This window comes from Serpula lacrymans, assembly GCF_000218685.1.
Source record: "Serpula lacrymans var. lacrymans S7.9 unplaced genomic scaffold SERLAscaffold_5, whole genome shotgun sequence".
NCBI classification, from domain to species: Eukaryota; Fungi; Basidiomycota; class Agaricomycetes; order Boletales; family Serpulaceae; genus Serpula; species Serpula lacrymans.
Window position 1 is genome coordinate 1,259,953 of NW_006763294.1, and position 18,527 is coordinate 1,278,479.

General features: G+C 44.0%; 1 protein-coding gene across 1 annotated transcript; it reads right to left on the reverse strand.

Annotated features, from left to right (window-relative positions):
* Positions 1-15,202: 15,202 nt before the first annotated feature.
* Positions 15,203-16,754, reverse strand: SERLADRAFT_447675 (uncharacterized protein; the record flags this gene model as incomplete). The annotated part of the gene is made up of 5 exons (XM_007316592.1): positions 15,203-15,255; positions 15,314-15,456; positions 15,514-16,222; positions 16,273-16,428; positions 16,483-16,754. Coding segments are annotated over 5 exons (1,326 nt in total), but the record flags the coding sequence as incomplete, so codon positions are not given.
* Between the last annotated feature and the right edge of the window lie 1,773 nt (positions 16,755-18,527).

Sequence of the window (18,527 nt, forward strand, 5' to 3'; positions counted from 1 at the left end):
TTTGTCTGCCATAGCCCACTCAAGTTGTGTTTTATATATTGACCAGTTGGAACCATCGGGCTCGAGTTTCAGCACACCGAGGGACTCCTTGTTATTGATGGACTCTCCAGGACTCATAACCTCAAAGAGATTACTGATCTAAATAAACATGAAGACTCAGTGTTCTGGGGAACAACTCTGTGTATTGAAGTAAGTACCTAAATAAACACAAAGACTGGGTAGTCTGATGAGCTAAGTACATTCAGTAGAAACTAAGTAAATATCTCATCTCAGTGTTCTGGGGAACAACTGGTGGTTACATTGCGACGGCTTGCTATATGTAGGTGAACAGTGACAAAACCGGATAAACCCGGTCTCTGCTAAAGCAGCCATTGTTCTTCATGGAGCATAGCCACCACTCCATGGAGTCACCATTGTTCCCCTAGGAGTCATTATACTGTAGCGAGTAGCACCTCCAACTATAAGTAGTAGGGGGTTTAGTATAGGAATACCTCAGTTGTTTCTATAGCCTCTCGGGCAGCGGCTGAGGTATATTACATTACATTTATTAGAGATCACCTTAAACTAACATCTATTGTAGTTTCACTTAGGTAAATAATAAAGTCGTTTCTATAGCCTCTCGGGCAGCGGCTGAGTTTCACTTAGATTTATTAGGTTATGAGCCCTGGTGCGCAAAAGCTACGCAGGAAATAATTCTTATTTGAAACGGCAACCTCAGAACCATGACCACAGCACGCGATACATCCACATGTCCAGTTCTCACTGGACCCAACAATTTTCAGATATGGAAACTCCAGATCATCTCAAAGCTATGTTGGGAAAAAGTTCTCCGGGTTGTTACTGGAGAGGAGCTTAAGCCCTCACCAGGAAAACCTACCTCCTCGGAGGATCCTGAGATCACCTGGATACTTAAGGATGAGAAGGCACATGGAATCATCCAGGACCACATCTCTGATGCCCTCCTAATGAGCATGACAGGATCGTGCAAGAAGTCCTTCGACACCTACAGGAACGGGACCTATTCGTCAAACCCGAAAAATGTAATTTTAAAGTGAAGGAAGTAGACTTCCTCGGTATGATTATAGGCCAGAACGGAATCAGGATGGATCCTGAGAAAGTTCAAGCTATCTTGGAGTGGCCAGAACCTACTCGCGTCAAAGGAGTTAGGGCCTTCCTTGGCTTAGGCAATTTCTACCGAAGGTTTATTGAAAACTTTGCAAAAATCACGAGACCGTTGAACAATCTCACTAAAAAGGACATTGTTTGGCACTGGGGCACCAAAGGACAAGAAGCTTTTGATAAGCTTAAACAGGTGTTTACAACAGCGCCCATATTAGCATTTCCAGAATTAGACCAAGAGTTCCAGCTAGAAACCGACTCTTCTGATTTTGCTACTGGGGCTGTTTTATCAATTAAATGCCCTGACGATCTTTGGAGGCCTTGTGCCTATTTATCACATAGTTTGTTGCCTACAGAGCGCAACTATCAAATTTACGACAAAGAGATGCTAGCCATCATTAGAGCCTTAGAGCACTGGCGGCACTACTTAGAAGGTGCTAGACACCAATTTGAAATTTGGACCGATCATAAGAATCTGGAGTATTTTATGACGGCCCAAGACCTGAACCAAAGACAGGCCCGCTATGCGGTGTACTTGTCAAGGTTCAATTATAAATTAATTCATAAGCCAGGAAGCTCTATGGGGAAAGCGGACACTTTATCCAGAAGAGAGGATCATGCCAACGGCATCGAAGATGACAACAAAGGTGTCACCCTGATAGACCAATCAAGGGTTGCCAATGTTAGAATTGGGCAGGATTCTGATCTTCTGGAAGTCTTTAAGAAAGACATCTCCTCAGAAGAAAAGGCGCGCCTTGACAGCAATGAAAATTATTTATGGAAAGACGGGCTCTTCCATTTTAAAGACAAGATCTACGTGCCTGAGTCCGCAAGGATCAAGGCAATAGATAAACATCACGACACTCCAGTGGCTGGGCACCCTGGGTGGAAACGAACGATGGAGTTGATCTCCAGAAACTACATGTGGCCTGGCATGGTTAAAGACGTACAGGAATACATAAAATCCTGTTTGAGATGTGCCATGGCTAAGAACTCTCATCAACCGCCGGCCGGTAAACTTATGCCAAATTCGATACCAGCTGGTCCCTGGCAGGATATATCGGTTGATTTCACGACGGATCTGTCCGAGTTAAATGGGTACAATTCAGTAATGGTAGTAGTGTATCGCTTCTCCAAAGAAGTGGTGTTCATACCTACCAATAAAACCATTACCGCCGCTGGTACGGCAGATCTATTTAAAGATTTTGTATGGTCTATCCATGGGTTACCAGAAACGGTTATCTCCGATAGAGGACCACTATAACGACTGAGTTGCACTACTGGAAGAAACCAGGCAACTCAACGTCAATCTCTAGCAAGTAGTTGAACAGGTGTATAAAGACGAAATCAAAAGCTAAGGTATGTACATCGTTGAGTGTCTACTTATATATGTAAGAACTCATGTCAGCCATGAGGCGCTGACTGATAGACATGAGGATGTGTCGTGTTTAGCTTGGTAAGATGATTTGTAAGTGATCATGTGACTTAGGGTCACATGATGAGATAAGAAGATAAGATAAGGAAGGCTACGTGATAAGATAAGGAGAAATGAGTGTTTCTACGTCAGAGTTGGAGATGAAAGGTGAAGTATTAGGTGTAAGAGAAGAGGATCGTGACATTACCCCCCTTTAGGACTTTCGTCCCGAAAGGTTGGTTCAAGTTTGCCATTTTCCCAGTTAAATATCCTATGTTTATGGGAAAATTCTGTGAGGTTTTCGAACGGTTGATAATGAAGTAAGAAATTGATTCGGCGTGGAGCGGATGGGAAATGATCATGGAAGTCTTTGACTAGTTCTGGCGAATTTTTGACATTTCGCTCAGGTTCCCATGTTCGTTCTTCCTTTCCATATCCTTTCCAATGTACCAGATATTCTAACTTGCCACGTTTCAATCGTGAGTCAAGTATTTGTTCTACTTCGTATTCTCTTTGTCCGTCAACTTCAGCGGGGGGTGGAGGTTTTGGTTTCTTTTGACCAGGAAAGGTTGGTTCTTTATAGGGGTGGAGGATCTTTTCATTGAATACTGGATATACGTTTTTCCATTTTCCGGGTAGTTTTAATTTGTAAGCGGCCGGTCCGGTTTTCTTTTCGACTACAAATGGTCCGTGTCATTTATCATCCAGTTTCTTTGATGGTCGATCAGTTGTGATGTGTTCGGCTTCTACATAAACCTTGTCTCCTGGTTCATATTCAAGACTTTCCTTTTTTGTTTTGTCATATGATCTCTTCATAATCTCGGCTGCCTTTGCCAGAGATTTTTCTGCTTCTTCCCTCGTTTCTTTCATTCTTTCTACAAACTCTTCCGCACTCTCACTCTTTACTCCTTTCCTAATTCCTTCTACTATTTTTGGGTGTTGCCCATTGTTTAAATAAAAAGGACTGAAGCCGGTAGCTGAATGTTCTTTATTGTTATAGGAGAATTCTGCTAATGGTAACCAGTCTGCCCAATCGTCTTGTTTATGGTTAACAAAGATTCGGAGATATTGTTCTATCTCTTGATTAATCCTCTCTGTTTGACCATCGGTTTGTGGGTGATAAGCAGTTGATGGGTTTCCCTTTATACCTAGCATTGTGTAGAGATCCTTCATAAAATTAGAGACAAATTGGACTCCTCGATCTGAGATGATTTTATCGGGTAATCCATGAAGTTTAAATATATTGTCTCTGAATAGTCTCGCTACTCCTTCTGAGTTCAACTCAGCATGTGTTGGCATAATCCTGATCATTTTTGAAAAGCGATCAACAACTACCATGATAGTGTTGTAACCCTTTGATTTTGGTAATGGTCCTATGAGATCCGTTGATATGATTTGCCAGGGGCGGCTTGGAATCTCATTCGGATGTAACGGTGCGGCCTTTTTTTGATGATCTGTTTTTGTTCTTTGACAGGTTTCGCATCCAGTTACGTATTCTTGGACGTCTTTGTCCATATATGGCCACCAGTACCATCGGGTAATCAATTCCTTTGTTTTATACCGGCCCGGGTGGCCAGCTATTGGGGAATCGTGATTGTCTCTTATGATCGTTTCTCTGAGTTTTCGGTCTTTTGGGACATACATGCGACCTTTGAAGTAGATGAGTCCTTCATCGGTCCACCAGCCGTCTTGGCGGTTGTCTATTTTGTCCTTGACCTTTTGAACGAGTTCGTCAACGTTTTTCATCCTTTTATGAATCCATCTTGTGATCTCTATATTTTTGGCATCGTCAATTGCTATCTGTTGCCTTTTTTCGTGTGATAGAGTCATATTAATGGAGAATAGTTCTGGTTTCAATAAAGTAACGTTTTGTTATCATTCTTTCCCTCGTCGTGGTCTGATCGTCTGGATAATAGATCGGCTTTGATGTGAGTAGCGCCTGGCTTGTGATGTAATGTGAAATGATAATTGGCCAGTTTGCTAACCCATCTTGCTTGTCGTCTATTGAGCTTCTGAGGTTGTTTAAAATATGTTAGGTTCTGATGATCAGTCCAGATCTCGAACTCTTTCGCGGCGTCCATTAGGTAATGGCGCCATTCCTCTAAAGCCATCATAATGGCCAATAGTTCTTTATCATATATCTCGTAGTTTCTTTCAGTTGGATTGAGAGATTTAGATAGATAAGCTATTGGTTTCCAGACTTCATTCTGTTCTTGAGAGAGTACTGCTCCTAGAGCATAGTCGCTGCTATCCGCTTCTACTCGGTATTGACCGTCATTGGTCGGGAGTGCTAATACGGGGGTTGTGCTTATCCTTCTTTTTATCTCTTCGAAGGCTTCTTTTTGTTCTTTTCCCCATATAAACTCTTCTTTACCGGTCAGTTTAGTAAGCGGTTTCGCTATTGATCCGAATCCTTCGATAAACCTTCTATAGAAGTTAACGAATCCTAAAAAGGCTTGCACATGTTTCTTTGTTTTGCATTCTGGCCAGTCTAGGATTCCCTTCACCTTAATCGGGTCCATGCGGATTTCGTTTTCCGAGATGATTAATCCCAGATATTCTGTTTCTGTTTCTTCGAAATCGCATTTTTCCGGTTTTAGGTATAGATGGTGTTTTCGTAAGATCTGAAGTACACGTCGCGTCATTGCTCGGTGTTCTTCTATCGTCTTTGTGAAGATCATAATATTGTCCAGATAGATCACTACTTTTCCTTCATCAATTAGGTCTTTGAATATAGAATTCATCATAGTTTGGAATGTAGCTGGTGAATTTGTTAATCCAAAGAACATTACTAACGGTTCGAACAAGCCGCGATTGGTTCTAAATGCAGCCTTGTGTTCGTCTCCTTCCCTGATCCGAATGTTATTATATCCCCATCTTATGTCAAGTTTTGTGAAATACTTGGCGCCTCTGAGCTTGTCTACAAGTTCATTAATCAGAGGTAATGGATATCGGTTTTTGATGGTGATTTCATTTAATTTTCGGTAATCTTGTACAGGTCGGAGTTTGCCATCTTTCTTTTTGATGAAGAAGAATGGTGAAGCAATCGGAGATTTACTAGGTCTGATGCGTCCTGAGTCTAGGTTCTCTTTTAGGAATGCATTTAACTGTTCTTGTTCTCCTAGTGCTAATGGATAAACCTTACAGTCTATCGTGTGATCGCCTGGTATTAGTTCGATTGCATGGTCCCATTGTCTTCTCTCAGGGAGGGCATCAAATTCTTTTTTGTCAAAGACATCTTTGAATTCATGAAGGTATTTTGGTACAATGCCTTCGAATCCACCTGTTTTCTGGTCTTTTCCTGCTGCTTCGGCAAGCTGTTGTGCAGTCGTGCCGTGAGCGCGGATGTGGTGCATGACGTCAGGAATGGATGTGTCTTCAACGTTTAAGAAATTGAATTGGATAATTCTATCCCCCTCTTCAAGATTGACCTCAGGGCAATACGTTTCTAGATCTTCTTCGGGATCGAAGAATCTTACCATCATGTTGCAGTCTGATGGACATCTATTGAAGTCTAATTTTGACATGTTCCAGTCTATCGTGGGATTGTGTTTCTTTAACCATTCATGGCCTAGGAACATCCTGCCAGTTCCAAGATTGGTAACGGCTAGCTGGAGTCTTTCGGCGTGGTCGTTAATCTCCACCAATATTTCTACGAATTCTTTAATACTGCCGTCTCGGTTTAGAGTGCCGTCAGCATTGTAGACTGGAATTGGTCTAGGGATTCTATGCCTTTCATATCCCTGTTCTTCAACAAATTTGTTATCTATGCAACTTCCGGTACAGCCACTGTCTAGTAATGCCTCAATCGTCGTTGATTGATGGGATGCAAGGTTTGTCAGTCTGCAGGTGATGTTCATCTGGTTTCCCTGAGTGCCTCTAATGAATTGCTTAGGCTTCTTCAGTTCTTCCAGTGCTAATACCGTTTCGTGAATTGGTAAAGCATTCAGTTCTTTTATCAAGTCTGCATTGACTTCCAATCCTCTTTTTCTATGGGTCCAACTACTGAGAATACCAATAGATCTTTCTTCCTTTTGGTCTCGTAGTCTTTCCGCTATCCAGGCAGCTGTCCATGGTGTTTTTTGATTCTTTTTATCTAGGTTTTTATTAGAGGTGTTCCTGACCTCTTTGGAGCTGGTCGAAGCATCAGTTTCGGTTACGCTACCCAATTGAGTCGTAACATTCTGTGTTTCAGTTGTCTCCTTCGTAGTTGCTGCGCTTTTCGTGGCCCTTTCCCCTTTAGGTACCTCGTGCGCCGCATCCTGTGCTGCGCTTTTCTCTTTCGAGTGCGCCGCTTCTTTTTTGGGAATCTTTTCAACCCGTTTCCCTTTCAGGTTCTCCTCTTTTATAGATTGTTCCTTTCGTTTCAGATCTTGTGCATCTTTGAATAAAGCAATATCATTTTCATCGTTACTGGTACATGTGGCATCAAGATTTTCAACGGGTAGGAAAGTATATCTATTTACAAAGTTCTTTGGCACAGTCTGGCGAGGAGTCGCAGCTGGCCTTCTTAAAAACCCTAGCTCGTTCTTCTTCCGGCATTGCTTCTAACATTGCTCGGAGATCGAATTTTGGTTTTTGTGGTGTTTGTCCATTCAGATGGTCTCTGGCTCTATGGCCCTTCTCTCCGCACTTGAAGCAGCGTCCTTCAGTTCGGAACTTCTGCTTGTCTACTTCCATCTCTTTTCCGGCCCCGGTATATAGTGTACCCGTGCCGTCTTTCTTCGCTTCCACCGTCTCGGTCTTCCTCTCCGAAGCACCCTTCTCTTGGTATCTTCCATTGGGTCCCCGGTTCCCTGTACCGGAGCTGCCGTTGGTTGATCCTTTCAACATCCGCTCATTCTCTACTTGGTCTCGCCATAATTGGTCGTTTGTGACGATCCTCGTCTTCCACTCTGTATATGTCGTGGGAACGTTTCCACTATAAATGATTTGTTTTATGAGTGGACCATTTATGTTATTCCTGATTAGTGTGATCAGGAATTGTTCGTTCCGTTTGACATCGTAGCCGGCCCGTCTTCTCAACTCTTCGAATTTTACAAAGAACTCTTGGGCCGTTAGAGTTCCTTGTTTCTTGTATATGATTTCGTACCTCGCTCTTTCTTCTTCGTGTGTATCAGCGAAATGGTCTTTGAGGGTCCTCTCAAAGTGAGCCCAGCTCTCTAAGAGGGTGATTTCTCCTGCATCCGACCTTTCCTCTGCGATCTTCCTCCTCTCTACCCACTCTGTTCTCAGGGCCGCTGCTGCCCCTATACTCATATAGGATAAGGCGAAGCTTATCCGGTTCCTTTCTCGGGAGAAGTATGCTGAGTTTGCATTAAAATGGAGTTCTAATGACTCCGAGAAGCTTCGAAACTTCTTCTTGTCTCCGTCATAAGGTTCCGGCTTTGCTAATGCCGTTTTCCTAAACTCTGCTTCTTGTGCGCGTGGCAGGCCCATTCCTGAAGGCTGCCTCCTTTCGCTCTCTGCGAGCCTTCTGCGCAAGTCTCTCACTTCTTTGTCTTTTGATGAGAATCTCTCTTCCCATAATTCGTTGTTGTCTGCGATCGCGCTGTTGACCGCCGCTAGGATAATGTTCTGCAGGTTCTGCATTTGCTGCTGGTTGGTTGCCGGCGATGGTGCGCGCGGCTGAATATGCGGTAATGCGTCCCGCAAATCTGACATGTCGGTGCTCTCGGCCATGTCTGGGTTCTCTCGATATGTGTCGTAAGACATTCAGGGATGATGTGGGGGATGGTGATAGGAATGATAGGGTTGGAGTGATTCGTTCTTGTTTTATAATTGGCCCGGGAAAGGGCAGAATCGGGATCTGGTAGGAATATAGTGGTGCAAAGGGCATTCAAAAAAGGTTCCCCAGATGACAAATCTGGATCAACACTTCTTTAATGAAGATCCCTTTCTCTGTCTTTCCTTCTGCTTATGGGTTCCTCTTCTGTCCCCACTAAGCGTGTACGTAAACTATCTATTTATAGTACCAGTGTTCTAATAGTATCGTAATCGAGGTCCGAACGGTTGTCTCGATGATGGCCCGCGTTAACTGCTGTCAGCCCTCTTCCTACTGGCGGAGGCAAGTGCCCGGCCCGGTAAGAAGTATAAAGAAGTTTTTGTAGCTAATAGAACCTTAGCGACTCCACGTCACTAAGTTCTCTAAGTACGGGATTGTGGGGGCGGATGATGGGAGATAGAGGGATAGTTTCGAAAGATGAGTTAGATGGTGATGATTGGATGAAGGTGATTATAGTGGATGGGCGAGTGATAGGGGATGTGATTTGAGAGAGGGGTGTGGTGAGGCGAATGTATAGTTTGAGTAGGACGAAGAATATGATGATAATGACGGGGGTTAGGATGATGATTAGGATAGCCTTTGTTTCTGTCATCAACTAGGTGCTCTTTACTAGCTTTTGATTATATAACGACTGAGTTGCACTACTGGAAGAAACCAGGCAACTCAACGTCAATCTCTAGCAAGTAGTTGAACAGGTGTATAAAGACGAAATCAAAAGCTAAGGTATGTACATCGTTGAGTGTCTACTTATATATGTAAGAACTCATGTCAGCCATGAGGCGCTGACTGATAGACATGAGGATGTGTCATGTTTAGCTTGGTAAGATGATTTGTAAGTGATCATGTGACTTAGGGTCACATGATGAGATAAGAAGATAAGATAAGGAAGGCTACGTGATAAGATAAGGAGAAATGAGTGTTTCTACGTCAGAGTTGGAGATGAAAGGTGAAGTATTAGGTGTAAGAGAAGAGGATCGTGACAACCACAATTCGCTAGCAAATTTACGAAAGAACTATGCAAGATGCTGGGCATCAAACCTAAATTATCAACGGTGTTCCATCCGCAAACTGATGGACAAACGGAGAGACTCAACCAGGAGTTAAAACAATATCTCCGGATATTTATTAATGACAGGCAGACGGATGGGGCCAAGTGGCTGAAGATAGCCCAGTTCTCATACAACATCAAACAGTTGTCGGCTACAGGAAAGGCACCATTTGAGGTTACTAGATTGTACCTCCCCAGAATGGGTGTAGAACCTGGTAAAAGCAAAAACAAGGCTGCTGGGAACATGGCAAAAGACATGAAGTCTGTCTTAGATGAAATGCGCAAGGCGCTATTCAAAACTGCAGAGCAGATGAAAGACAGGGCAGAGTGTAGACGCTCTAAAGCCCCTGACTACAAGGTCGGCAACCTGGTCTGGTTAGATACCAATCACTTAAAATTAAAGGATCGGCAGTCTAGAAAACTGACCGAAAAGTGGATTGGCCCTTACTGGATTAAGGAAGTCAAACCCAACGTGGTGGAGCTAGAACTCCCAAAAAGAATGAGGGTAGTACCCACGGTCAATATTAGCCGTGTGAAACCCTACAAAGAGCCGCTGCTGGGACAGCGTGTAGACCGGCCCGGACCGGTTGTAGTCACCCAGGAAGGTGAAAAAGAGTTTGAAGTCAAACGGATGGTGGATGCACGCTTGAAGCGTGGTAAACTAGAATTCCTAGTCCTATGGAAAGGCTAGGGAGACGAGGACAGAACGTGGGAACCAGAAGCCCATCTGGACAATTCCCGTGATGCTGTTCGCAAATTTTATGCTAAGAATCCCTCAGCTCCTAGGAAGCTTAGAGGCATGGATTCAAATCTTTTTAATTCTCTTTTTCAACCTATGCCCGAAAATTTAACTACTACCTCCGGTATTTGGTCTCGCCTGGAAGTTTAACCTTAGAAGGGGGGTAGTGTTATGATAACACAATTTTCGGACTTTCCCTTTACTTTTTATTTTCCGCTTTAACCTTGTACTATAGCTTTCACACATGGTGCCACGCGGCACTTCCCCTTTCTCGCGCCGCGTTGCCTTTCTTCTTATTTTGGACACAACTCTCTCACACAGTGGAGCTGGCCATGCGGGCTAGGCCCCATGACATCATCAGCCACTGTCTCTATCAACTGTGTAGTACACATGTACAAATAACCCTGTAGTAGTATATAAACTCCAATAGATCCAGGAGACTCCTCAGCGAGTCCTCCTGTTGTATACCAACTAACTCTCTGCATCTTAAGGGGTAACCACTCCCTCACCATCTTTCTTTATAATGTGTTCCTGTGTGCACCAGAGTAAATCTTGGTTGTTACATTAGCACTTGTCTCTGTCCACAAATTGTCCAAAACGGGGTTATCAACACTTTTTCCAGCAGGGTCAAATGCTTGTGAAGTTCGGAAAAAGGAGGAACTTATCCTCACTGCCTTACACAAGCAAGGACTTTATCACATCCAAGCAAAACCTGAAATCAACCCGGAGTCAGCTTTTGCAGCAGTAGATGTAAATTTATTGCACAGGAGAATGGGACACATTGGAATGGACCGCTTGCAACGAATGGTTACAAAAAGACAGCTCCAGGACATAGACACCCTTACCGGAACCCCGGAGTTTTGTGAACCTTGTGCTTTAGGAAAGATGAAGAAATTACCTTTCAAGTCCACTGGAGGAAACCGAGCCAAGCGCCCCATACAAATTGTGCACACAGATGTTGGAGGACCAATTAAACCAACTTCCAGGGAGGGTTTTCGGTACTGGATTATCATTGTAGATGATTTCTCCAAATTTCTGATAAAATTGGATATTGACCAGACCAGGGATTGAACCTGGAACCTTCTGGATACATGCCAGCTGCTCTACCAATTGAGCTATATGGCCAAAGTTATACAATGTAGGATCTTAAACATGACATGCAACCACGGACGTCTTACACAGTATAGCTGCTGCATACTGGATTGGCTTACAAATCAGAGGTATTATCCTATGGGGTATTGGTATGTCAGAGTATATTCTAACAATTTCCATGGATATATTTCCTAAAACACAAAAGTGAAGCACTGGAACGATACAAACAATGGAAAAAAGGTGTCCAAACATTCTTCCAAACTCATTTTAGAGACAAAAACTTCACTCCACTGTACACAGAATTCCTCCGGAGCAATGGGGGAGGAGAATATACTGGCAATGCATTCAAAAATCAACTCTGAGGAGATGGTGTCATCCAAGAAACTACAGCTGCAGATACTCCGAAACAAAATGGCATTGCAGAACGCATGAATCAGACATTGGCTACATTAGCAACCACTATGCTCCATGATTCCAAGCTCCCAAAGTCATTTTGGGTAGATGCCATGCAAACAGCTGCATATATCACAGCACGCAGCCCAGCATCAGGACTCCATGGAAAGACCCCATATGAAATACTGTTTAAAAGGAGAGTTGATCCAACTTTATTTTGCCCTTTCGGATGCCAAGCATATGCCTTGATTCTGAAAGACAAAAGGCAAGGGAAGTTTTACTCCAAGGGGCGCAAAGCCATAATGATTGGCTACACACATGGAAAGCAAGCCTACAAACTCCTAGACACTGAAAAACAAAGTGTGTTTTCCAGTTGGCATGTCATATTCAATGAATCTGGAAAAGTACAAAAGGACAACACTGCTCCCTGGAACACAGACCCTAGCACAGATCAGTGGGAGGGACTCATTCCAGAGAATGCTTACTATCCAGACCAAATACACTGGAGGAGGATGATCCTGACCCTCGGATCTGAGATCCAAATGAATTGCAAATAGAACCACATCTCCAAAAAGATGTTCCACAAGCAATAGAACCATATCAGCATAAAGATGTTCCAAGAGCAGTGGGGCAATACCTCCGTGGAGACGTTCCAAGAGCGGTGGGAGCACCTGATCAGCTAAGACACTCTCCACAACAGTCTCTACAACCAAGACCCAAATACTGGCCATCTTCGGAACGGAAACCCAAAGTAGAGTCACAGTCAGTGAGAGGACAGCTCCTCAACATACAGCCAGCTGATGTGGAAAAAGTCCGAATACAGCTAGACAGCCTGTCCATTGGATCAGCTTCTGAAAGGCATACAACACCTCCAAGGAGCCATCCAACACCTCCGAGGAGACATTCAACACCCCCAGGAGTGAGTGGGGCAACACACACAGAAATGCATCTACTTCCTGGAGTACCTGCACAAGTGCCTAAAAGAGCAGTCATACCTGCTAAAGTCCTAGGAGTATGCAGAAGCAGTCACCAGACTTGTCCTGCAGACAAAAACCAAGATTATCAAAGGACTCTAGATGATGAACAGTCTCAAAAAGAGCAGCATGACAACTCCATGGAGAAACCTAACACTCCTGAGGTTCATGAAGAAACATCTGATACAGAGGAGACATTCTTTGCTGGAATAGCAAGTACCGGTCCATCTAACACAGACCTTCCAAGGACACTAAAGGAAGCCTTATCACATCCGGATGGAGAATTATGGAAGTCAGCCTTGGAGGAGGAACTCCTAAGTCTCAATACTAATGCAGTATATGACACTGGCCCACTTCCGAAGGGAGTAAAACCCATCACATCAAAACCTGTGTTCCGGATCAAGTTTGATCAAAACGGAAACATTGAGAGATACAAACTCCGGATTGTTGCACGAGGTTTTACTCAAAGGGAGGGGATTGACTACCAGGAGGTTTTTGCTTCGGTTGCAAACTTAGAGTCAATCCGAATTATTCTAGCCCTGGCAGCAAAGTACGACCTAGAACTTGATCAAATGGACGTATTCACAGCTTATCTCAATGGAGAACTTGAAGAAGAACTGTACATGCTTCCTCCAGGGGGTGTTCCTATCCAACCTGGATACTGCTGGAGATTGAAGAAATCCATCTACGGGTTAAAACAAGCTGGTCGTACATGGAACAAAACTTTTGATCACAAGCTCCAGGAGCTCGGATTCACAAGACTACATCAGAAACATGTCTCTATGTATTCTGGGACAACAAACAAATATGCTTTGTTGTTGTCTATGTAGATGACCTCCTCCTAGGAGCTTCATCCCAAAAATTCATGGATATCACAAAAGCCAAACTTGAATCCATATTCAAAATGCGGGACCTTGGAAAAGCAAAATACATCCTCGGAATAGAAATCCAACATGATCGTTCAAACAAAACAATCTCCCTATTGCAACGTCAATACATTGACACAGTCCTGGAGCGTACTGGAATGAAGAACTGCAAACTAGTATGGACACCAATGGCCCATGGATCAAAACTCTTTGCAAATGCTCCAGGGGAAGATATTGTACAACACGAGATGCATATTGAAGGGTGTCAAGTGTCATACCTCTCAATTGTAGGCTCCCTCATGTATGCCATGCTCGGAACCCGCCCAGACATTGCCTATGTTGTTGGAATACTAAGCAGACATAGCTCAGCTCCAAGGAGCCATCATTGGGAAGCTGCAAAATGTGTCCTCCGATATCTGAAAGCAACTGGGGACATGAAACTACATTATGATGGCACAGATGTCTCCATGGACATGGATTTCTATGGATATTCGGATGCAGATTGGTCTGGAGACCCAGACAGGTCTCGATCAACATCAGGGTTTGTCTTTATCACCATCCGAGGAGCAATCTCCTGGACAAGCAAAAGACAAAGCATGGTCGCTTTATCCTCCACGGAGTCAGAGTACATTGGATTGAGCAATGCTGGACAACACCTTGCATGGCTTCGGACATTTTTTGAAGAAATTGGACATACTCAAAATGGACCTACAACATTGCACTGTGACAATCAAGCAGCTATCATTCTTACACGAGATCCGCAGTTTCATGCTCACACAAAACATATTCAACGGAAATATCATTTCATCCAAGATGACTTAGTATCAAAGGGAGAGGCAGTAATCAAATATGTTCCTACAGGAGATATGGTTGCCGACATTCTCACTAAACCCCTCACTCACGAAAAACACTGGAAATTCTCTAAAGCTATGGGACTATGGTTGCACTCGAGTGGGAGTGACAAAACCGGATAAACCCAGTCTCTGCCGAAGCAACCATTGTTCTCCATGGAGCATAGCCACCACTCCATGGAGCCACTCACCATTGTTCTCCTAGGAGTCATTATACTGTAGTGAGTAACACCTCCGACTATAAGTAGTAGGGGGTTTAGTATAGGAATACCTCAGTTGTTTCTATAGCCTCTCGGGCAGCGGCTGAGGCATATTACATTACATTTATTAGAGATCACCTTAAACTAACATCTATTGTAGTTTCACTTAGGTAAATAATAAAGTCGTTTCTATAGCCTCTCGGGCAGCGGCTGAGTTTCACTTAGTTTTATTACGCGACTAGTTTCGAACTGATCTCGCGTCCGCTTCTTCATGAGGATATCGGCGAGCGAATACAACGCAGTCTTCCCGGCTTCTTTCATCGCATATTGAAGTTGCTCAATAAAAGAGTCATGAATGCCTTTGAACACAGCTGGGTTGATCTTGCCATGTACCGCCTCGGCTGCAATATAATGGTGGACAAGTATTCTCCTGATGGTAGTGAGGCATTCTACTGGGCCTTTAAAAGATCGAGGAAGACACCGAAGCCGTCGCATGAGCCAATTCTCCGTCTTCAAAACAAGCACTCTTCCCATGCTTCCACCCAGCACCTCCGGGAAGAGGACATGCGTTAGTCGGATCTGCTCTTTGATACTATCTTCCATCTCTTCGGTGTCTCTGTGGTTGAACATCATCCACACACCAATCCACCACATTGATTCAAGGTCGTGCAAGGGATTGTAACGAAAAGCGGCATCTGCAAGGGGATCTGCTAGTAACGGCTGGAAGATGTACTCCTGAGTTTCAACCTCCACCGCCATAAAGTTGAGTGTTCCCTGAAAAAATGGAGCATCAGACAAGGCACAAGCGAAAATAAGAAGGGAAGTGACATACGGTACGGATTTCATGATTGCTTTCCTGGTCCGATTTCTTCGTAAATTCTAAGTCGCCCATTTTCCCATTGCCTTCATACACCAAGAGATTACCGGTGCTGACGTCTCGATGCACCCATCCGTATTTGTGCAAAAGTTGAAGGCCTGAATATGGCAAAACCTCAACTTACAGAAAATCACTACCAAGGCCGAATTACTCACTGGTGGTGCCATGGATTATTATTCGAAGGACATCAGCCAGGTATTTCAAAGTGTATATTGGCTCAACGACTTCTTCAAAGACGATCCGATAGTGGACCTTGAACGAATACTGATAATGACCTGTATGAGCAGCACGAGTTTGCCCTGGGATACCCAGGGAAGGTGCAGAGCCGGTGCTAGAAACGGGATCAGCTGGAAGTTTCTTTCTTTGGAGTCGGAAACGAGAATCAGAGGGAATATTGGCATTGCGCAAGTGTAAATCTCGCGTGTGATCAACATGCCCGTCGATAATGACATCTCCATGATCCAGTACCGTCAAGAAGTATTTCCGTATCTCGCTTTTGTCATCATCATCGGCTTCAGCTTCGAACGTTTTGCGAATATCTCCTTCCCTGTCACGGTCCTCGTCAACCCAAGCATCCTTGATAGCGACAGGTTTTCCTTCGACTTCGCCACTTTGGATATTGAATCGACGAGCTTTAAAGACTCGAGTTCCTCGTCCACGTAGCGCGTCAGCCCCAAAGTCAGACAGAATTTCCTCTGTGCGGTAGATAGCTGGAGCTTGTCCGTCTGCTCTGGGAGAATGGACAGTGATATCGTAGCAGATTTTTCCATCCACATTCACACACTTTATGGTGGGGTCCCATCCAAGATCCGCCCTTTCCGCGTAGGTGAATGATAGAACGCATTGTATCAAAAACTCGTGTTCCTATAGGTACTATTTGAGAGGCAAATGCAGAATGGTAGTATTTAACTAACCCCTATGAAATCAAACGGCTTCGTAGTGAATACCGTCGAACGATTTGCAAACCAAAATCTCATCTGATTGGCTTCGACTGTTATGCCGAACGCAAATCTTCGGCAGGGATCGCTTCGCAGGATGTGATGGAGACTCCACACAATCTTCCGTACATTCTTCAAGAAATAGGTGAGTTTCTCCGTTGCAAGGATATGATGGTCAGAACTTACATCATCTATGTCATCATCGCCAGCCTTCTTCTTGAATTCAGTTGCGACAGCTATGTCGTCCCAAGAAATTGCAGGGTTTTTGTTTGATCCTTTGTGAACCGGGGGTTTATTACTGTCATAGAGGACAAAATAACCATCAGGACGAGTTGAGTTCGATCGCACAGATTCTGGTATCGAGTTTGGGTTATCCATGTACGTAGTTCGCTTTCTAGTCTTGCAAAGACCACTACATTCGCATATCTGCATTATAACCTCTGTAAGGGGCATGAAAGATATTTCCTCATTATCTTTAGATTTGGCTGGATCTGACTTGAAGGCGGCCCATCGTCCATCTTTGATATGCCCCTTGTCGAGAAGCACCTGCTTCACATTAGCAACATTGACACATTTCAATTGAGAGGTTGCATTGTCCAGAAAGAATTTGACTGGGACTTCTGGGATTGAGGTGCCCAGATCGCTCATGACAACATCACGCCGCTGTTCCAGCTTACCCAAGCGGTAAACACCACTCGATGTCTGCTTTGGAATGGAGGGAGTATCTGCGTTGAATGAAACACTTTGTCTGTCGCTCGCGCGCTGTGGGGTCTTTGGATTTTCCATGATGGTCGTAGTTGGAAGGAATGTAAGAGCAACTCTCGTATCGGACGTGGGTCACGTGCCGGTTCAAACTCTCGCACAGCAAACCAGTTAGAGTCCGTTTGGGAACTCTTTTCCAGCAGAAAGCCCGCCTCTACGATCGCTTAACATGTGGCGTCAAAACTCCATCTGAAGCGGAGACCAAATTATATCAATGTCCGAGTAAGGCAAGTAAGTTGGAAGGGCACGCACCAACGTACCAGCAGCGAGAACGCCATTGATGGATGACCAGGACAATGATTTCAGCGATCACGAGAGTGTGGAGGACAACATGGAAGAACATGGGCTTGACTTAAATACCATTCAACGCAAGAGGCGCCTGCTGCTCACAACACAGCTCAGCTCAATCTTAGCCATGCTACTGCAAGTAATCGTATCCACTATGACTATCTATGCTGAATCCGAATTTCTGAATTGCCAAGAGCCAATTCTGTATCATACATCAGTCTTGACAGGCCATGGATGGGTCACTGAGCTGCTCAACGGCCACCCTGGCCATATATGGACTGAGTTGGGTGTCAACAAGAGGGTGTTTGTGAAGCTTATTGATTTGCTCGAAACAAATGGCTACACCGACTCCAAAAATGTTTCCATTGAGGAACAATTGTCCATATTCCTGTATGCATCTGTTACAGGGCTTTTGGTTTGCCATTTAGGGGAGAGATTTCAGCATGCAAATGACACAATTTCTTGGTGAGTCTGCTCTTTTAATTTATCTCTCTTAATTAATATTATTATTAGATATTTCCATTGTATGCTCAATGCTTTTACATCCCCCAATATATACTCTGCTTACGTCTGTTTGCTATCTGCGACTGACCCCCCTGCATCCTACATTGCTGATAATCCAAAACTCTGCCAGTTCATTAATGCCATAGGTGCAATTCAATTGCCTTGCTTGTTGTGACTTCAATCTGAAGTTCACATACATGTTGAGATGCTCGCATACACAATCTTTGGATTCCGGAGGGGAAGTATTATCTTGCCAATGGAGGGTTTCCGTCTTGTGATCAGCTCCTGGTACCTTACCAAGGAGAGCATTATCATCTGTCCAAGTATACAAGGGGTAACTGCCGGTGAGTTCCTTTGTTTTATTTTTTAGTTTATTATACTAATTAAACTGATTATCTAGGCCTCAAAATCACCGTGAATACTTCGATCTGCGCTATGCATCCACCCAGAACATTATTGAGAAATCCCCCCGGCCCTCTGTGTTGTTCACAATTTCATTCGGATTCATGATCCGAGTGATATTGATGACTATAACACAGATATCTTGGGTCCGGCCACTAACTCTCAAATTGGAGATCTTGCAGAGGGCCCTCCTACCAAAGATAATTGAATTCAAGCAAACAATCAGCATAAGCAGTTAGCATTAGTGATGTGGGATGATTATCAAGAGGAATTAG